The 18,489-nt window shown below is 40.3% G+C and overlaps 1 protein-coding gene across 1 annotated transcript in view; it reads right to left on the bottom strand.

Moving 5' to 3' along the window:
• Positions 1–17,588, bottom strand: part of SPOCK1 (SPARC (osteonectin), cwcv and kazal like domains proteoglycan 1) — a 326,245-nt gene extending 308,657 nt beyond the window's left edge. Inside the window, exons 1-2 of the mRNA XM_052771960.1 lie at positions 17,437–17,588; positions 16,888–17,055 (exon numbers count right to left, since the gene is read on the bottom strand). Of these exons, the coding sequence (XP_052627920.1) occupies positions 16,888–17,055 (168 nt within the window). The 5' untranslated portion in view covers positions 17,437–17,588. The remainder of the gene's footprint in view (positions 1–16,887; positions 17,056–17,436) is intronic.
• Positions 17,589–18,489: the final 901 nt, after the last annotated feature.

The following is an 18,489-nucleotide window of genomic DNA, read 5'->3' as shown; positions in this document are numbered from 1 at the left end:
GGATCAAAAGTGAGCAACAACTTGCATTCTCCCTTCCCCCAGAAAGAAACACTCCCTAGGCAGCAAGTGAAAATTTGCTTTACGAAATTCCTTTTTATTTTCCCTCCTGTCATTCCCCCAAATTGTTAACAATAAGCTGTTTACTCCCTGTCATGGGATTTCATGTGGTTTTCTATAGCACCATAGCAGGCATATTTTTCATGTTCTACTGCTGTGTAGAGTAACTTAATGATCCTTTTAAAAAGAACAAGTCAGGTCTCCAACTCTCTGTACCTTCTTGTGGTATGTCCCCCATGCTTTCTCAAAGTATCTGCAGCCAGTCAATAAACAGTCCTAAGTACTACTCTGCCAGTAGTACTGAGAGAGCAGGTTAGGTGGTCTTCATTTCTTCCTCAGTTTTTTGCACAGTCACATTAGTGCAAGTTATAGTCCAACCTGAAAGGAACAATTCTGCCACTCAGCAGGCAGTGGTAAGCCCTATCATTATAGGGAATGGTATGTAATTCTTCAGCCTTTCAAGACAGTTGAAGTTGCAAGTAGCACTGCTGCAGTAACTTCAGATCCTGAGTGATAAGTCATTTTGTCTTGCTATTCCATACTTTCAACAATTAAGAAACATCACCTTCTGAAGCCATGAATTTGTGTGGTGGTGCATTTCTTTCCCCCTCTCCAGGCTGATTTACAAACTTGGGAAGGCTCGCTAGGCCTTAGCATACGTGTAATGAGTCAGGCAGTTAAGCGACCCTTGGCTGTGCCAGGAACTCTTACACAGCTAAGACAGGGAGATATGCTGTGCGTCTCAAGGACTCCTGCTGCCCGGCACAGGAGGGGCAACAGGAGCAGAGATAGCCAGGTCTCACAACAACCTGCAGCCTGTTCTCATAACAGCCTCAAGACATTATAATCCTCCCCTGACAATCTTGGAGCATCCCATATTTATGTTTTGAGTTATTCTCAAACAGTCTCAGAATTTTCCAGTGCAGCTGGGATTCTAGCAATTTGTTGATGACAAAAGTCAATCATCTCCTGAACCTATAAACAGCAGTACTGAGTGAGGCCCTTTGAGCTATCCTGGACCACAGCAGGCTGTGACCAGCATCTCCCTCTGAGTGGGACGCATCTCAGAGCTCGCAGACTTTCCCGTTTGTGAAAATCGGACGTCTGTTGCCGAAAGCCGACACAACCTGCGCTGATTCTCTTCGCTCCTTGAGGCTTGACCCTTCGCCCGTTGAGACAAATGCCAAAGCATTCGACATGAATATTTTCACTGACCTCGAGGGGAATTTTTAACAGGTATACCTCTTTTTCTCTCTCTTTTACTCTCTTTTATGTATTTCTCTTAGTGTCTTTATGCACCCACATGTACTAACCTGAACAGTCTACAGTAAGTTATAGCAAGTATAAGTATGTTATAACAAGTATATTATAAAATATAAGTTAATACTTTCAAATTTATACTTAAATTACTGTCATGATTTTTATTCAACTGTGAATGAATTTTAGGCTGCTATTATACTCATAATCCCTTTATATATAAACCATTGACCAAGTCTGGGACTAGGAGTCGATCCACATCTAGACTCTGACAGGAGTTTAGAAAGCAAGGGGGTCTTCTCTGAACCTCATGACTCAACAGGAGGGTCTCCCTTACCCGTTCCCACATTCCCTTTTACCCTATTATGCTTTCGGTCCCTATATACATAAGTTTAGTTTGATTCTCATTTAATTTTCCTGTGTGCATTTCATCCACGTACCAAGTAATAGAGTGAACCTTGCCATCAAATTCTGTGAAGTCTGACTTTTATACAACTTTCTGTTAAATCATTTTTCTATTGCTAATACAATTGGAGGTGATTCTTTAAGCAATCCGACCTCCCCCTCTCATTTTTAAATCCCCCCGCAACAACATGCAACTAAGAGCCACTGATCTGGTGTTCAGGAATCGCTATGAGAAAAGGCATCATAAAAATTCACTGACTTAGCTTCAAAGACAAGGGAGAGAGTGGAACTCTTCTGGGCAAAGTTCCTATGGCTCATGAACCTTTTGGCTCAAGTGGTTGTAAAATAAGCTAAATAATTTCTGAAAACTCTTGGTCAAGGAAGTGTTTCTGACTAAAGTTTGAAACAGCTTAGGCTTACTTCTGTTATGGAGCAACTGAAATTATATTGCCTTTGCAGCTCTTGTAGCTGAATACTTAGATGACTAGAATGCTGTTACCCAAGAACATAATGCTCGTGACTGTTTTGATAATCTCCAAATGGAAAATACTTCATTCAATACTAAATTGAAAATACTTCAGCTAACTTAGAAGAGGCTATTCCTGAACCTGAACTAGTTTTATGAGGTCTACAAGAAGAAAGGGAAAATACACAGGGCCCAGGAAAAGTCGAACTCTGTGCAAGTGATGTTCTTTCAATAAACTTAGCTGAAGTTTGTTTCTAGTCTGAGAAAAACACTCTTAACAAGAGCAGCATACTGAGAAGACACAGAGACTGTCAACAAAAAAAGACCCCATACCGATGCGGATGTTTTAAATTTAGTTTTACTACTGACCACATCCATTGGTGATGAAGATTAATTATTTGTATTATAAAATTTGTATTGGTCAGCAGCCCTTGCAAAGATGACAGTCCCCAGTGAGCTGGCTTCTGCATGAAAAAACACATAGAAGTGTTTCCACCCCAAGAAGTTTACAATCTAAATACATTAAAAAATTAAAAAAATGTCAACTGAACCGTATAAGCACAAACAATTCATTCAATCTTGTCAGCGAAGAAACCGGCACTGTTGGAAACTTTAATTTTCATACTAGAAAAATTTTGAGTCAGTTTTATATGAAAATTGGAGAGTAGAAAGATGTCTAGGCAAACACAAAACTACATGTTTATTCTGTGAATTACTTATTGTGAGCAGATACAGGAAGTTTATGATGAAAAAAGAAAACAGTTCGCACCAGATTTAAATTTATAGTTCAGCACATAGAGAAAAATAGGAGCTATCAAAGATCATTTCATTGACTATTACAGATACTGCCCCAAATATTCTATACATAGAGGGAATGGCACCACTGTTTTCACAGAAGTATTTTATGTCTGCATCCACAGAGTCTGCAGGGAGAAAGAGTGATATAAAATAGTTTCACAGACTAAGAGAATACCCAATTCACTGTGACTTGAAGGTAAATACAGGTCATCTCACAGAGATAAACATCTCAACATGGGTTCATTTTTCTTTTTTTAAAAAAGAAAATGTGATCTTGACTAGATTGGATGGTTGCAATAATCCATCCAGCTCCTCTGGAACAGAGGATACAATATTTTTACTTTATTGATGAAAAACATATTTAGAGTATTTTTCTCTTTAGCAACCTTCTGTTCTCCTTGCTCCTGCCTCTCCTTAAAATCAAATATTTTTAAGTTTTTAATTTGGAGAATGGAATCACACAACTAATCAATCAGCCTTTACATGTGAGATCTCATCATTCTGAACATTACCTCATACGAATCTCAGTGATTGTGCCTGCAGGGTTACCACTGCTTTCTAAAAAGATTACATGGACCAAAAGAAACCACTTTGTTTTGCCCTCTGGCTTTCTATGTGAAACAAGTGTCATGGTGAAATGCTGACAAAATCCTCTCATGTTTTCTAGCTTTGAAAAATTGCAGCACAATGCTAATCTTGGAAGCACACAAGCAAAATATATGGGGGGGGGGGGTATTTCTTTTTTTTTTTTTTTTTTTTTTTAAAGTAAGCTACAGTACAATACTTACCAAAATTTGAGCAGAGAACAGAATTGTTCCCTTTTGTGCAGAAATAAGGACAGGGGAAAGGAGAAATCTTATGGACATTTTGGTATATTTACCCTATATATGAACGCATACCTAACAGGTTTCAGCTATGCAGGACAGTAAAGCTTGAAATTCATCCTTGTGCAGCATGAGACAATAGCATCCATGACATGTTCTGAAAGTTTAGATGTTTTCCATGCTTCATATATGTCCTACACGCTGAATTACACCAACTGTTACAAATTCTTTTCCTACTTTACTCCTGCACCACTGTATTAGAGCACCATCCAAGGGAACAGAGCAAACAGCTTCCCAAATAAGTCTGCAGCAGCACATGATCACTCAGTGGATGCTCTGTTTTAAAACAAGCTTTTGCCATCTGTTCCTCTGCTAATTATGAATGCTACAGATATCCACAACTACACTGCAAGGAAAAAAAGTGATTAAAGTACATGTATTCTTTCTACAGTGCATCTTTGTTGTTTATCTCAAATTAAAAGCAATACCACCCGCCACACAACACACAAGTCACACAATAGGAAAACCACATGAGGGCAGATGTTTATAGCTTCTCATCTGGCAATAAGCCCGTGGTGATTGCTTGGAGTCCAAAATGTATTGTGTATACTCGACAAGACAATCTTTACAACTGCGCCCAGAATCACACACATTTCTTAAGTGGGGCTTACCAGTAGCTTTGCTCACAAGAACACTTGCTGCCTAGGTCAGGGTCATGCAGGATACTGATCAGCAGCTAACTTTCAGTTGCATACTCTCTAAATCCCTTCCTGCTCTCCTCTCCCTCTGACCCTAACACCATCATCAACCGACCATTTTGGAATCCTCTCTAATGAAGCAGAACATGTTTTTCCTTATCTATCTCCTTCCTATTCTGTGTTTATAAATTCATTACCTAAGACACACATGTCATGGCCTTCATTTCCTCTTTCTGCCAGGCATTTTCCATGAGGAAAGATCTCTGGGCTTTAGAAAAGATTGTTCCAACCATGATTTCTCACCTAACTGATCATATCTGCATCTCAGCCATGACTCCTCTGGCTGGATCCACTAAATAATCCAGTATTCAGTTGCCTATGACACAGATTGTATGTCTGGGGGTTTTTTGTTGATTTTTTTTTTTCATTTGCTTGCACCTGTAGTTTCTCTTTTTAAGGAATGACTGAAAAAAAGACATTTATTCCATCATTGCAGTTTCAGTAACTCCTAATTTCAGGAAGCTTCAGCTTTAAAATCAGCCATGCCCTAAGGCTTCAGCTTAGTACCTTATTTTATATCTACATATCTCCTTATTGAGTTCAAATTTTACAGACAGTCTTGCATCATTCTGGATGGAACACATCAGCTGTACCATCCCCGATATATCAGTAACAGTTTTGCAATGATGGAGGTAAGTTTCAAAATTGCTTCCTGTTAGCAGCTTCCTTCACTACTAATGAAAACTACAGCCATACTGAGCACGTCACATCTATCTCTATTTTTACATTGCCCTGCTGCAATAGAATATTGCTCATTCTTGATTACATAGGGTCATATTCTGCCATTAAACCCTGGATGGAATATCTCAACAAAAACTAATGCTGAGGTTCTGCGGCTACTTTAGAAAATAGTGATAGCAGAATAAGGCCCATAAGAAGTTTGGATTATTTTTTTTTCCTTTACATACAGAGCCAGGACTATTTGTGATGGCAGATGTTGCTTTAGAAGTGGAAGTTTCAATATATTTTTAAATGGTTCTAAAATTGTCTATATTATCTTTTTATGAATGCTCAAAAATTGTCCATTTATACCCATTAAAGTTTTTTGCGCTTGTGTTCAGTCTTCTTTTCGCTTTTACAAGGCATTGCACCTGGATAGGAAATGCTTACTCACAATCTCTAACAGCAGTATCTCTGGGGGAAAAAGATTACCTTTCATCTCAGGTTATAAGAAGTTCATTACAAGCCACAAAATCTTTGCTCTGCCAATCATTTTAACATTTATTAAGATAAGATACATGCATATGACACAAAGCACCTTTTCATGAGAAGAGCCAAAGGCTTTATAGAAAGAAAAGGAGACTAGATATAAAAATAGACATTTGTGTCACATAAGGATCATCATTTCAGTCCATCTTGCCTCATATTCCAATGAAAATAAACCATTAAGTGTCTTGTTATATCCAACTTAACTTTGTTATATAAGTGTGAAGAGACTAATAAATCTGTGGCCACTGATCTGAATTACTATATGCTTCCTTATGAGCAAATATATCTGGTTTACCAGTTTCCTTCATGCTCCGGAACTGCAGTTATATGCATAACCGACAGTTGTGCTGTATTTTTCAAGTTTGTATTTACCCTAATTAAATGTGACGTGATTTCTTTTTGGATGCTGTTGTCCTGAGTGAACCATAATGTGGAGATTCATGGTTGTGTTTAAGGAATATGGCAGATAATTCTGTATTTAAATCACTAATTACCCTGTGCCTACAGATATTCTTACTGAATGCAGCACTCCAGTGTTCTTTTATGTGACACAATTTCTTTTTTAGCCATATGAAACAAGTTTTAAAAAGATCAGTAGATTTAAAAATCGTGAGAGTCACCAGTTTCACCAGATGTAGTTTAACATTGAAATAAACCAAGATACGGGAAATCTGCTTTGCCTAATATCTCTGCTTTAACAGGAAATACATAGTCCCCCATCAAAATGATATCAAACTAGAGATGTACCAACCTAGCATTAAATAAATAAATAAATAAATAACATCTAGCTAGCATCAAAAAGATTGGTTACCCTGACTTCACTTAGGAAAGAAATGAACAAAATTTATCTCTTATATACATTGAGCGAAGCTTATGTTATCAAAAAAGAAATGAATTTGACCCAATTAACTTTGCTGTCAGATACTGGCAGATATATCCAAAGGAAGAATACAGACCTGTTAAGCTTTGTCTTTCTGTATTCCAACACAGTACATAGCTCAGTAGAAGAGCACTGTTCTGGGACTTTTAAACAACCTAAGTTTTGTTGTTACATCTGGCATTAGCTTGATGGATAACTCTGAACTAGCTTTATCCTCTGCTTCCACATCTGTCTCATCTAGATATACATCTCCGTAGGCCTAACCACACCGGAAAAGCGCTTTGAGGCGTAGCAAAGCAAGCCACGAAAAGCTTCGGAATTCTTAAAGGAGATGGAGGAGCCTTCCCCCGCTCTGCGCAGCCCGGGACCCGAGGGCGGCTTCAGCACTGGACAGCTCCGAGCCGGACGGGCTCCGCGCGGCGGACGCGGCGGGTCGCGCGGCGGGTCGCACGGCCGGGCCGGGCCGGGCCGGGCCGGGCCGGGCCGGGCCGCCTGCCCTGCGCTGCTCCTGCGCTGCCCCTGCGCGTAGCGCCGCGGATGACACAACACGCTCAGCAAAACGCCCGCACGAGCAAGGAGTACGAGTGCTTACAGTACAGTAGGTATCGGCGCATACGCAAGTCCTGGAAGACTAACAGATTTCTCCTAGAAATCCGTGTTCAAAGTCCAGCTGACTCTTGTTATCAAACAAGAAATGACAGGCGTTTCTGAATTCTCTAAAATTGATTTTTATTAATATTTACCAGTTGCAATCAAATTCTACAAAGAACCTCAACAACCCTAATACACCCAGAAACACTACTCTAAAAACAATGTTTTCCACTCACTGCCTTGAACGACCAACTCGCCTCATTTCTTCTCAATCCTGCAATTATAATTTTCAGCCTCCTGCCCATTCCATTCTCTAAAATTTAAGCATTCCCCACCCCAATTCCAGTGACTGCAGCTACCTCTACCTCAACCTTCTGTTCAGGTTCAAGTTGTCTAACTGCTACAACTTGAAGAGAAAGGCAGAGAGGAGAATATACAAACACTAGAAGACAATGCTGAAATAGACTTCTGAATAGCCAATGGAACTCAGGGAAGGAAGGGCAAACACAGATGTCCAAGCTAAAAAGCACATAAAAACTATTCACAGAATGTGCTGTGATATTTCAAATGAAATTGTACACACAGCTGAATTTCCTGATTAGACAGTTTCAAGAAAACCTGCATAGACAGACAAGTATCACTGCCTCTATCAATCCCAGTGTCAGTCAGAATTCAACTGTAAGCCATGATTGAAACCGTTTTTGAAAACCAATCTGAATATAGTTACTCTATCAGTAATTTTTAATAAAGTATTTTTCTGTCTGCCCAGGAGAAAGCAATCAGTGAAGTGGATTTATGACACTAAGTTCATTAAGAGGACAGCTAAGATCACAGAATTAATTGATGCCCCCTTGTACCTATTTAATGAGAATGATTTTCTGTTACCCTGGATTACAAACCAAGCTATAGAAGTGACAGATAAAGACCAATCTACTCCCTGCCAAAACCTCTATTCAGTAGCTTAGCAATTTATCTGTAAACTGAATTTTGAATCATATCTTAGCCTTGAAACTCATTAGACCTTAGGTGTTCAGTCCAAATGTATAATTCAATTTTAGCTGCCAACCTGCAACGGCAAATCCACCAATGATAACTGCTGGAGTTATCTACCTGATGATGACAGACTACTTGCACAGAATTAAGGCTTGGTAACTTAGCAGCAATAAGGCCCCGTGTAAAGCTGAAACAGAGTGAAGTGTTGGAAGTACAGAAATTCACACTGGAGGCAGCAGCATTACCTTAACTTTGCTATGTTTCAACTCCCCTTTCTTATTTTGGTTGGAATCTACAAAATGTGTACTTTGTAGACTGCAGATGTTTGATTTTCAGATAGGTTGATTCTTCCAGGGACTTTGAGGGAGCTTCTTCTATTTATGCTGGCCAGACAACTGATCTTTCAGCCTTTTCCAATTATGTAATGTCCTCCAAAAGCCAAAGAGAACTGTTTAATCTAACTGGTTTTTCACGTACAGTTGTTCTTTGTCTAAGAGAACAGGAAGATGCAGAATATGGGAATCAAACTCAGGCCTCACTAAAGTCTTTGAGAATTTGGTCATCACCTTCAACATAACCAAGACTTGACTACAGCTCTTTTGGACGAATCTCATTTTTGGTTACACAAGGAAAGAAATAATCAGACAGCCCTTGTATAAACAGATGTTATCAAAAAGAAAAGAGTTTTCATACCTTAGATGTAGTATTTGACCTCCATTTCCCTCATGAAGTCCTGCCTCTTGTAAAAGCAGCTCAGCTGCCCCACCCCAAATTCAGACGGACAGTCTCGTATTTTATTCTCAAAAAATGCATACACTGTTAAAGATGTGCTGACTGAAATTATGTATTTCTAGCCTGCTGGTTAAAACCATAAACATAGAGCAAACAGTTAAAATATCTGAGACAAAAAAAGGCAATGATGTCCCTGATGTTCAAAACATAGTATCATAACCAAGCTTTAACTTTTGGCACTTGAGAATAATGAGCCTGATTTTCTCAACCCTAATCCTGGACAATTTACCTTAAATAAAAGTAGTATCATTTACCCATGGATACTTGAGCCTAATAACAGTTGTTACACTAAGAGACATCAGAACTCAGCCTCCTATGACTATTTTCAATCCACCCATTTTTTATTACACTGACATGGTTTGACATGCCGCAGGGCTCATTTGTGTGGGTTTTTCCCCTCTTTTTTTCCTTTTACAAGAGTGAGTTTTGACAAATATATAAATAAAATCTAACCCACAACTGTGTATCAGGTTTTGACTTGCTGTTTTTTCTCCCCACCCACCCCTGTGCTAACATTGCAATACATCAAAACTGGCTCTTCCACTTTTTTATTCCTTTTTAACCTCATGCTCATCAAGAAACAAAAGATTTCTCTTTTGTCCTCTACAAAGGTGCAGCATGCTCTTCACATCATTATATTTCCTATAGCTCCCACTGCAACTCTTAAAACATACAGTCTACATCCAGAAATGTAGCAGAAGATTCACCTCTCAGGAATCTGACAAAATTGCAGTTTAAATTTGTAATAAAGAGAGCCCCTATGGAAAAGAAATCCTATAAAATGGGGGGGGGGGGGGGGGGGGAGCAGGAAGCAGTAGAATACAAGAATGGTTACTCTAAAAACCTGTAAAACATATTAATGAAAACTTCAAATCTACAGAATTCCATAGCAGGGATATGATTTGTGACTGCAGTCTACAGAACATTTTTGTAAGTGAGGAAACTATTCAAGTTATAATTTGAAACATATAATACAGAAACTAACATGCTAGTTTTCTACTGACCTATTTAGCTTTGGAGTCTTAGGTAATTCCCAGGGAAGCTGGATAAGTGTCAGTTAATTACAAAAAGCTGGCTCTCTGTACCTGCCAAGTTAATTATTCTGACATAAATGCCATTATTTTTCCCCTTGTCCACTGCAGAAGGAAAGTGTCAAGTTTGAGAAGGGCATTTTTAGTAAGCATACCTCTTCTGTTTGTAAGAAGCTGATTATGAATTACGTTTGCACAGATTCAGTCTCATGTTTTGCTATTCTTTTAAACTTCATGCAGCTTTGGCAAGTACATCTCAGCTGTACTTTTCAATCACATTTATATTCCAGCCTTGTCCTTCTGTTGACTAAGAATTGCCCTAAGAGACAACCTATGTTAAGAATGTCTGGGTAGACTTATAAATCACGTTTCAACTCTGTTGTACTTCAGTCCAGACCCACTGGAATCCATACACACAATCTTCATCTTCACTTAAATCTCAAGGTGGGCTTGCAATGATAATCTCCTGGGAAGCAAGCCTGAGGTGCCTCTGTCCCATCACATAACCCAGCCACTTTACTGACCGGGTACATCCATTACCCAACTAGTAGGTATTCTTCAAGTGTACTGTAACCTTCCTTATGACTATCTTCACTACTACATAATTAGCAGGGCCTGGATGGTTTCTCCAGGAATATATATATTGAATGTATTGATCACTGAATCACAGAAAAACCTGTGCCTACATTTGAGGCTAGTAGAAAGTAGAAAATGTGATGTTCTGGTAATAAATTGTTGGCAGAAAAATATTTCATTCTGCCTGTAGACCTAAATACAACATAGAAAAAGAAAATGCAATCCCAAACTAAGTAGCTTCCCCTTAGCATCTAGCCTATCAGGCGGTATCTTGAAATTGGTCGAGTCCTTGGTAGCGAGATCACGTTGAAGGCATGGATCTGCCAGGGCAGAGACAGCAGAAAGAACCCACTCTACACAAATCAACTGTTAGCTCAAAAATCCCAAAGGGTCAGGGGATACTTGGGTATCGCAGATCAGGTTCCACCACACTAGGAGCTGTATGGATAGGGAGCAAGACAACCACCTGCTAGGGGCTTTAAACTTAACAGACAGACACATGTGATATAAAACTCCAAGGCCTCTAAAATCCCCAAATCCAGGTTCATTTATTACAGTTTATTACATCATAATCTTTTTTGTTAACATACAACCTACATATTGAAACTGAAGTGCTTATTAAGATAACTTTTTAAAACATAACTGTGGATCGAATAATAACCTTTTTCTTAAATTCAGAAATAAGGTTATTTTTGTCACCAATTATCCACTTACTTCTTTATCTCAACTTCACGCAAGGCAGCTTTTGCTGTCCCTCTCAATAAACATTCTAGCAAATCTACTCTTACACAATTAGCTTTGTGTGAGTAAACTAGTATAGTATATTATTTTAAAACAGGCTCTTTTCCCCCATGATGCTGGAAGGCCTTTGGCTCACCAACTCCAGAAAAATTTGTCTTTCTTGAATTTCAGTGATCAGAAGTGCTCACAGTATTCATAATTAATATTCTCTTCTATACATTGTACAATTTTATTTCTTCAACAGAACCAGAGATCTTTCATTTTATGCATTCCTACAATATATTTGCTCTCCTCAGAGTAGCATTACTTTTGTTACTTAGAATAACTCTGCAAATCAATAAAAGTACACAGGTTTTCCCTCTAATCTATTTCAAGCTGAGCGGCCAGGACCCAGAATAAATTTGTGTTAGCTCTCAATTCCATGACCTTCTACTTTGTACTTTTAAATTTCATTTTATTTCTATTACTTGAGTTCCCAAGGTCTTCCAATTCTGCCTGCTTGGTATTCCAACCCCTCTCAGTACTGGTCATGTTTTCCAACTCTCTGCTATCAAGTTTCACTACCACACTTCTAATTTTGGGCTAAACAAATCAGAGAAAGGTAAGTGCAACAATGGGAAAAGCAGTGAAGAAGTGTGAAGAACCAGCCCAAAGTCCAACAATCCATCAGTGGCAAAGCTGGAACAATACAGGTCCCCCAGTTCCTAGCCTTGTATTTTCTTTATCACCTAACACTGCACTTCTGATCAGGTGTGAGGAGGAACTCATAGGCTCAGAAAGGTGATGTACTCAATAACTGACAAAATTGTGTCTTCAGTGGGTTGTATCAGGGAATGGTAGTCTATGACCAACCTGGGAAATCTAATATCTAATCTAATCTACTTATATATGACTACTCACGCTGCTGATAGTTATATGTAACTATTTATCCACAGTAAGTCTGAGAAGTGTATACACACAGATGATGACATTTCATGCCTTGCTTCTTAGGCATGCACAGTCTCAAAGCATCTCCAGGCATATAATGCATGGGGGTTTTAACATGATAGCCTGAACTGGAACTCTGTAAGCAATAACATTTAGAGAAACAGCTTAGTTAATGCTCAGAACATGGTCTGGCAGCCTGCCATGCATAAACATGCACTGAAACCAGAGTTCATGCCAAGATTCTTAGCTTTCAACTTCATAGAAATTCCTTGTATGGTTTATACTAGCTCCTCCAAGTTAATTTCACTTTTTTCTTCCTTTTTGCAGTTTAATCCATAGCTAGTTGAACTTATTACCTTTTCATATATAAGCATTAATAATGTAATAGACATAACTCCAAGTAGAAGTAATAGAATTAGACTGCTCATATAATTTTGATTAAAAAGACAGGCCTAACACTAAGTGGACACTTACTCTATGCCTTCTGTGCCAAGCCTCTATGAACACAATGAGATGCTGCAGTGTGACCTATTACAATAATGTGTATGGCTATTCACATTATAAATGCTTTCTAAGACTCATAAGAATTCACTTCACATTCAGGTGTCGAATTTGTGCTTGAGCTCCTCTTAAGCCAAGGGATCTCTTTCGATAGATTTGATCAAAAGATCGAGGCCTTAACATTTGTTTTCGTAATATCAAAAAGTCTAATTTGACTCTCATATCCCTGATGTCTGCTTTTCCAGGCCTCAAATCTGTACAAAGGAAATAGCTGCAGTTCCTTCCTACAGACTCCAGCTTTATTACTAGAAAAAGAAAAAAGTAAGCATTATGCTGATTTAGGTTTTATTTTTTAGATACTTTCTAAACTAGACCTAGTCAGTTACTCAAGTATGTATCAAGCCACTTTCAATATATGGATTAGGTGAATAATAAATTCCATATTACCACAGATCCTGAGCTCTGTCCTTTCTTTTTTACAGCTTCAACACACAGTTGTGAGGAAGAGAAATACTGTTATCCCCAACTATAAAAATGGGACTTAAGACAGAGCTAAGATTTTGTCATTGGTCACACAGAAAACCCATGGCAGACAAGGAAAAAGGAGTGGAAGACAGATAGGAATATCAAATTCAGATTGTAACAAAAGCTTATTAATACATCAGACATTACACCATTATTGATACTGGACAGCTAGACAGTATACAAGATTTTCAATAGCATGTGCTTCACAACAGACCAGTCACATTGGTCTTACTATCCATTTACAGGCTCTGCTTGTTTTTAAAAATGGAGCACTTGAATATTCTGCAAATTGTGTTCATATCATGTGAAAAGATTGTATTGTAAAGTATTGTTTTAAACAGATCCCTTGAGGTCTTTTGAAAATGTTGACAGGTCATCATTTCACACTATTAAATTCAGTCAGACTTAAAAATTTAGCCTGATTAGGCTTCAAATGAGGTGTACTTCTGTGCTGTCCTTTCACAGAAGAAAAGTAATGACTGCTGGGCCATTAAGTGCAACTACCATGCTGTCTTTGCCCAAAAGAAATATGGGTCATACTAAAAAACCCGATCAATAGCTGTCTTCTCAAATCAGGCCATATTGGACATAGCTCAATAAGGCTGACCAACCAATTGATTTTGAAAAGAATAACTAAAAAAGTTGAGAGAAGCCCAATTTAAAATTTTATATTCAATTATATATCATCTGTAAAAAAACCACACAGTACTGCAACATTTTAACAGATTTATACACACATGTGTATGCAGATGTTTATGCTGCATGCATGTACAGTTTAAAGTGGCCACACCCAAAACAATCAAATCTTAGCTCCATACGTGACAGTGTTTCTCCTACTCTACATGAGGACACAGTTATGTAAATAATTGTGCAATTTTATTTATATAACATAAAATTCAGAAAGCTACTAAAAGTAATTATGATAATTACTGCAACCTTGCTTCTGCTGATTTACAGGGAATGAACTAGGTCGTCTGCTCTGTAGTAGCTGTAGTGTCGGACCCAAGAAGGTTTTAACTGAAACACCACTTCTATGCTCCACCTCCCATGCAAAGCCCACACCCACTCATCTAGCAATGATGTATATATAGTTACAGTTTGGGAATGAAGGGAAGATGAGGAGACAGTTTCCCTACAATTCAACAGTTATGAATGAAATGCTAGCCTACCCCATACATAGCAGTTCATACTGTTACGCTGCATCTCACCAGGCAGTCTTTTAACAAATGTTTTAACAATCTATCCCCGACAACACAGCCATGAAGCAACGACCACATTTCTTCTAATGACATCTCGGAATGCAAGAAGCGTGCTGTTTCTACTGTACCTACTACATTGGCAGCAACTCTACCTATGCATGTCTTCATCTGTGGACACAGAACCTCTCACAGAAGATTACGATGCAATAAATTGCTTTGCTTGAAGACAAGTTATTAAGAGCTTAATTACATATGCAAACTTTTTTTTTTTTTTTTTTAAAAAAAGCTAGGTAGGAGATGATTAGCACTCTCTGTTAATTTGCCCCATAAAAGGTTTCATGGATAATCATATGTATTCATAACATGCTAGTTTTGAAGTAATTAAATAGAACCATTAAGATGGCTGGGAAGAAAGATTCCTAAACTTTGTGTGAAATTTATACTATTTGCTTTTGCTTGGCAGAGGACTGGTTAAGAGGGGTTTTTTTCCATAAAATGATTCTTCCTATAGAAAAGAGTTCTGAGGCTTTATGGGTTTTGTTAGCATTTTCAGAAAGTCTAAAAAAACATTTTCAGATGTGAAACCTTAACACATGAAAGAGGTAATCTTTACAAACACCTTCTACAGGAAGAGGAATAATTTGTCTGACAATTGCACTTGTTAGATCAGGGAAAGGGGACGAGAAGACAAGTTGCAATGACTCCAGGCTTCAAAAAAGAATAACGGCATAAAATTAAATAAAAACTTTAAGGTCAAGGACTGTGATTAATACAAGGCCTCAATTTGGAAGGAGACTGTTAAAAGATGTCCCTTGCTATAAATCTGTCCCTAGTTAAACGTGTTTTCAGATTAATTTGGCAGTCCATTCAATTTACCATTTTCAAATGCTGCTGAATTCTCACATCAAGTTGGATGTAGAAATTAACAAGTAAAACCCTTAACCTGCATTCCCCAGGAGACTAAACCAGATATTAACAAAGATTCCCTTGGAGCCTGGTAAAAATCTATAAATCCATATTAACTTAATAAAGTTTATTAATAAAGTCCCCTTAATAAAATAGTAGTTACTGTACAAGCATAGGCTTTTCCAGACACCTATTATATGAGAACTTCAACAGTCCCAGTAGGTGGATGTCATCACAGTGACTGCACACAAATATACATTCTGACATATCTGTTGATACCATTGTTAAGGCCATACTTTGTTACATTGAGATTCAGAGCAGCATGATTTCTCAGACACAGAGATGACCACAATTACAGAAAAATGTAGAGAGAATGACCTAGGCAGAGACAGGTCACATTTAACTGTAATACTTTGACTTCCTCTTTGCACAGTAAGATACAGTGTTAAGACCACAGAGACAAACGTATAGCATCAAAGTTTAACTTGTTAATATATTAACAAAACACCAGAGCTTCCTAAACAAACAAAAATTCTTACAGAATAGTACTTGCAGAACTGCTAGCCAGCTCTACTCTTCCCTTTCCTAGAGTCACACTGCAGCCACAGTGCACAAATCCCATGCAATAAGGAACACTTAACCTCAATGTGCTCGTGATTTAACAGTAATGTTTCCCTTATCCAGTCTTGGGCAGACTGAAGCAGGGGTTTCTCTGTGTGCTCCCAGAAAGCTTTTTCAGCGTATAGACAACAGAAGCAAAAGGAGCTCCGTAAATATTACATTTACCATAAATGTTGCATTTCTCTTTCTCCAGTCATTGACTTAATACACACAATTGTATTCAAACTAGGGGTATTCAAGAATTAATTTTAAGCTTAAGAAAATGATTTGTTTTGTACAGATACATGTCATAACGCATCCTGAAGTTACCCCTATTTTCCAGACTGAAAAAAGACCTGAACCAAAGCTCTGCTTCCTCTAACCCTATACCAGCATCAAAGATCTCCATGAGCAGAATTGACAATAAAATGTTTTCCACCAACTCTGCAGGCAAAAAAAGCTTCACTGCTTACCACCTTGTGGCTTGAACTGGTAAACATTCCCTTCTTACACACACACCGTTTCATCGTTTTACAGTTAACTAGCCTCTTAAGCAGCAGGCACAGAAACTTCGCTCAAAGTTCCTCCCCAAAGGAAAATTGAAGACCATAAGCTTTCAGTGAGACTGACACCGAGCCCAAGCTGCCCCAATCGATGGGGTAATCAAGAATGCCAGGACTGTCTGTCCAGCTTCCAAACAGCTCTGAACATCCTTCATACAAGCAGCAACCGGTTGCCCAAGCTGCATCTCTTCTACCCACAGCTTCTAAAAGCCAGCAGCCACCCATCGAAAGGATGCTACGGTCAAATGGAACGAACAAGAAGTACGCGGTAAACGAAGAAGTACTTACATCCCTGAATTTGTTCCAGTACTTGTCTCTATCGTACTGCGAAACGGTGCTCAGCCATTTGTCGTTGTCCAGGAAATTGCCATGATTGCTATTACTCGTGATGATTTCAGGATGCCGGCTCTCCACTTGCAGGAAGCACCAGGCAGCGATTACCAGCACCCCCGACATCTGCAAGGAGAGGAGAGGAGAGGAGCGGAGCGGCGAGGCGGCGGCAGCGGGCGCGGACGGCGGCAGCGGCCGCGGGGGCGGCTTTCTCGGGCGGGGAAGTTTGAGGGGACCCAAGTTCGGGCTCGCCTCCCCTCACGCCCCTCGCCAACTTCTGGCTGCGGAGCTGTCAGGTGCGCTGAGACCCACCCCACCCGCCCAGCCTGGAGGGGCGGGGAACGAGAGTCATAATAATAATAAAAATAAAACGGGTCACCTGGGGCCGGGCAGAGACACCAGCCAGGGGAAAATACAGCGTTACGAAACCCCAGTAAAGCCTCCCGCGGGAGCAGCCAGCGCTGGCTCCACGAACTTTGGCTGACAGGGCGGAGAGGAAGCCCCTACCTCCGGGCAGTGCCGCCGGCCGGGGCTCCGAGCACCGTACGCTCTTCCTCCTCCTCCTCCTCCCCTTTGTGCGGCTGCCGCTGCTCGGGCGGCGGGTCGGAGAACCGGCGAGCCCCGAGTAGACGCCGTCAGCGGCTCCGGCTGCGTGTGTGTGTGTGTGTGCGGTGGCGGGGCGTACGCGGGCCAGCAGCCGAGGTCTGGCGCCATCTACCCGCCGAGCGGCGGCGGCGCGGGGGAGGAGCGCGGCTTCGCGGGCAGCGCCCGCCTGAGGTAAAGGGCGAGGCGAGGGGCCGCTCGCGCGCCCAACGGTCGCCGTAACGGTCGGTCTCGCGGGGACGGGCTGAAAGGGCTGTGGAGCCAAGGGCGGGGCGGGATGGGCAGCTGGGGAGGGTGTCTGTGAGGAAAGCTGGGGAGGGTGTCTGTGAGGAAAGCTGGGGAGGATGTCGTCTGTGAGGAAAGCTGGGGATAGCTTCTTCAGAGGGGTCGGCAATCAAGTATTCACTGCTGCTGCGCTCAGGAGAGTTACAGAGCCATAAAACTGGCCTCAAAAATGTAACACCACTCCCACCCCCCCCAACAAATGCCAGCTTTTATAAGCCCTGGGTAGGATATGACTGTCTTGAGTCAATGGTTTTACAATTTACAAAAGTAATGACATTTCAAAGGCACAGGAGTCATCCCAGGTTTCTTAATTTCTTTTGACAAGGAGCTCCCCTCCCTTGGTGAACGCGCCCCACACCGTGAAGAGGTTTGCGCTCCCACACCAGATAACCAAGTAGGGACTGCCCAGGCCATCAGAAGGGTGTGGGGAAAAGCCATCTTCCATTTTTAAAAATGGGAAGGAGACAGATGAGGGGAGCTACATACTGGTCTAGGAACTAGGGTGAAAACTGGAGACCTTCTCCAGCAAGAAAGCAGAAAGCTCTCCATTGTCAACTGAGGAGGTGGGAAAGAGGGCTGGGTGATTTCCTACGTCAGGATTTGGGTGATTGTTGCTGTATACATCCCCGAAGACCGTGAGGAAGGCACTCCTCCTCCTCCTCTTACTTCTGA

Source organism: Harpia harpyja, chromosome 20, assembly GCF_026419915.1.
Source record: "Harpia harpyja isolate bHarHar1 chromosome 20, bHarHar1 primary haplotype, whole genome shotgun sequence".
Lineage (NCBI taxonomy): Eukaryota > Metazoa > Chordata > Aves > Accipitriformes > Accipitridae > Harpia > Harpia harpyja.
Note: the sequence above shows the minus strand (reverse complement) of the source record. Positions and strands in the feature narration are given on the sequence as shown.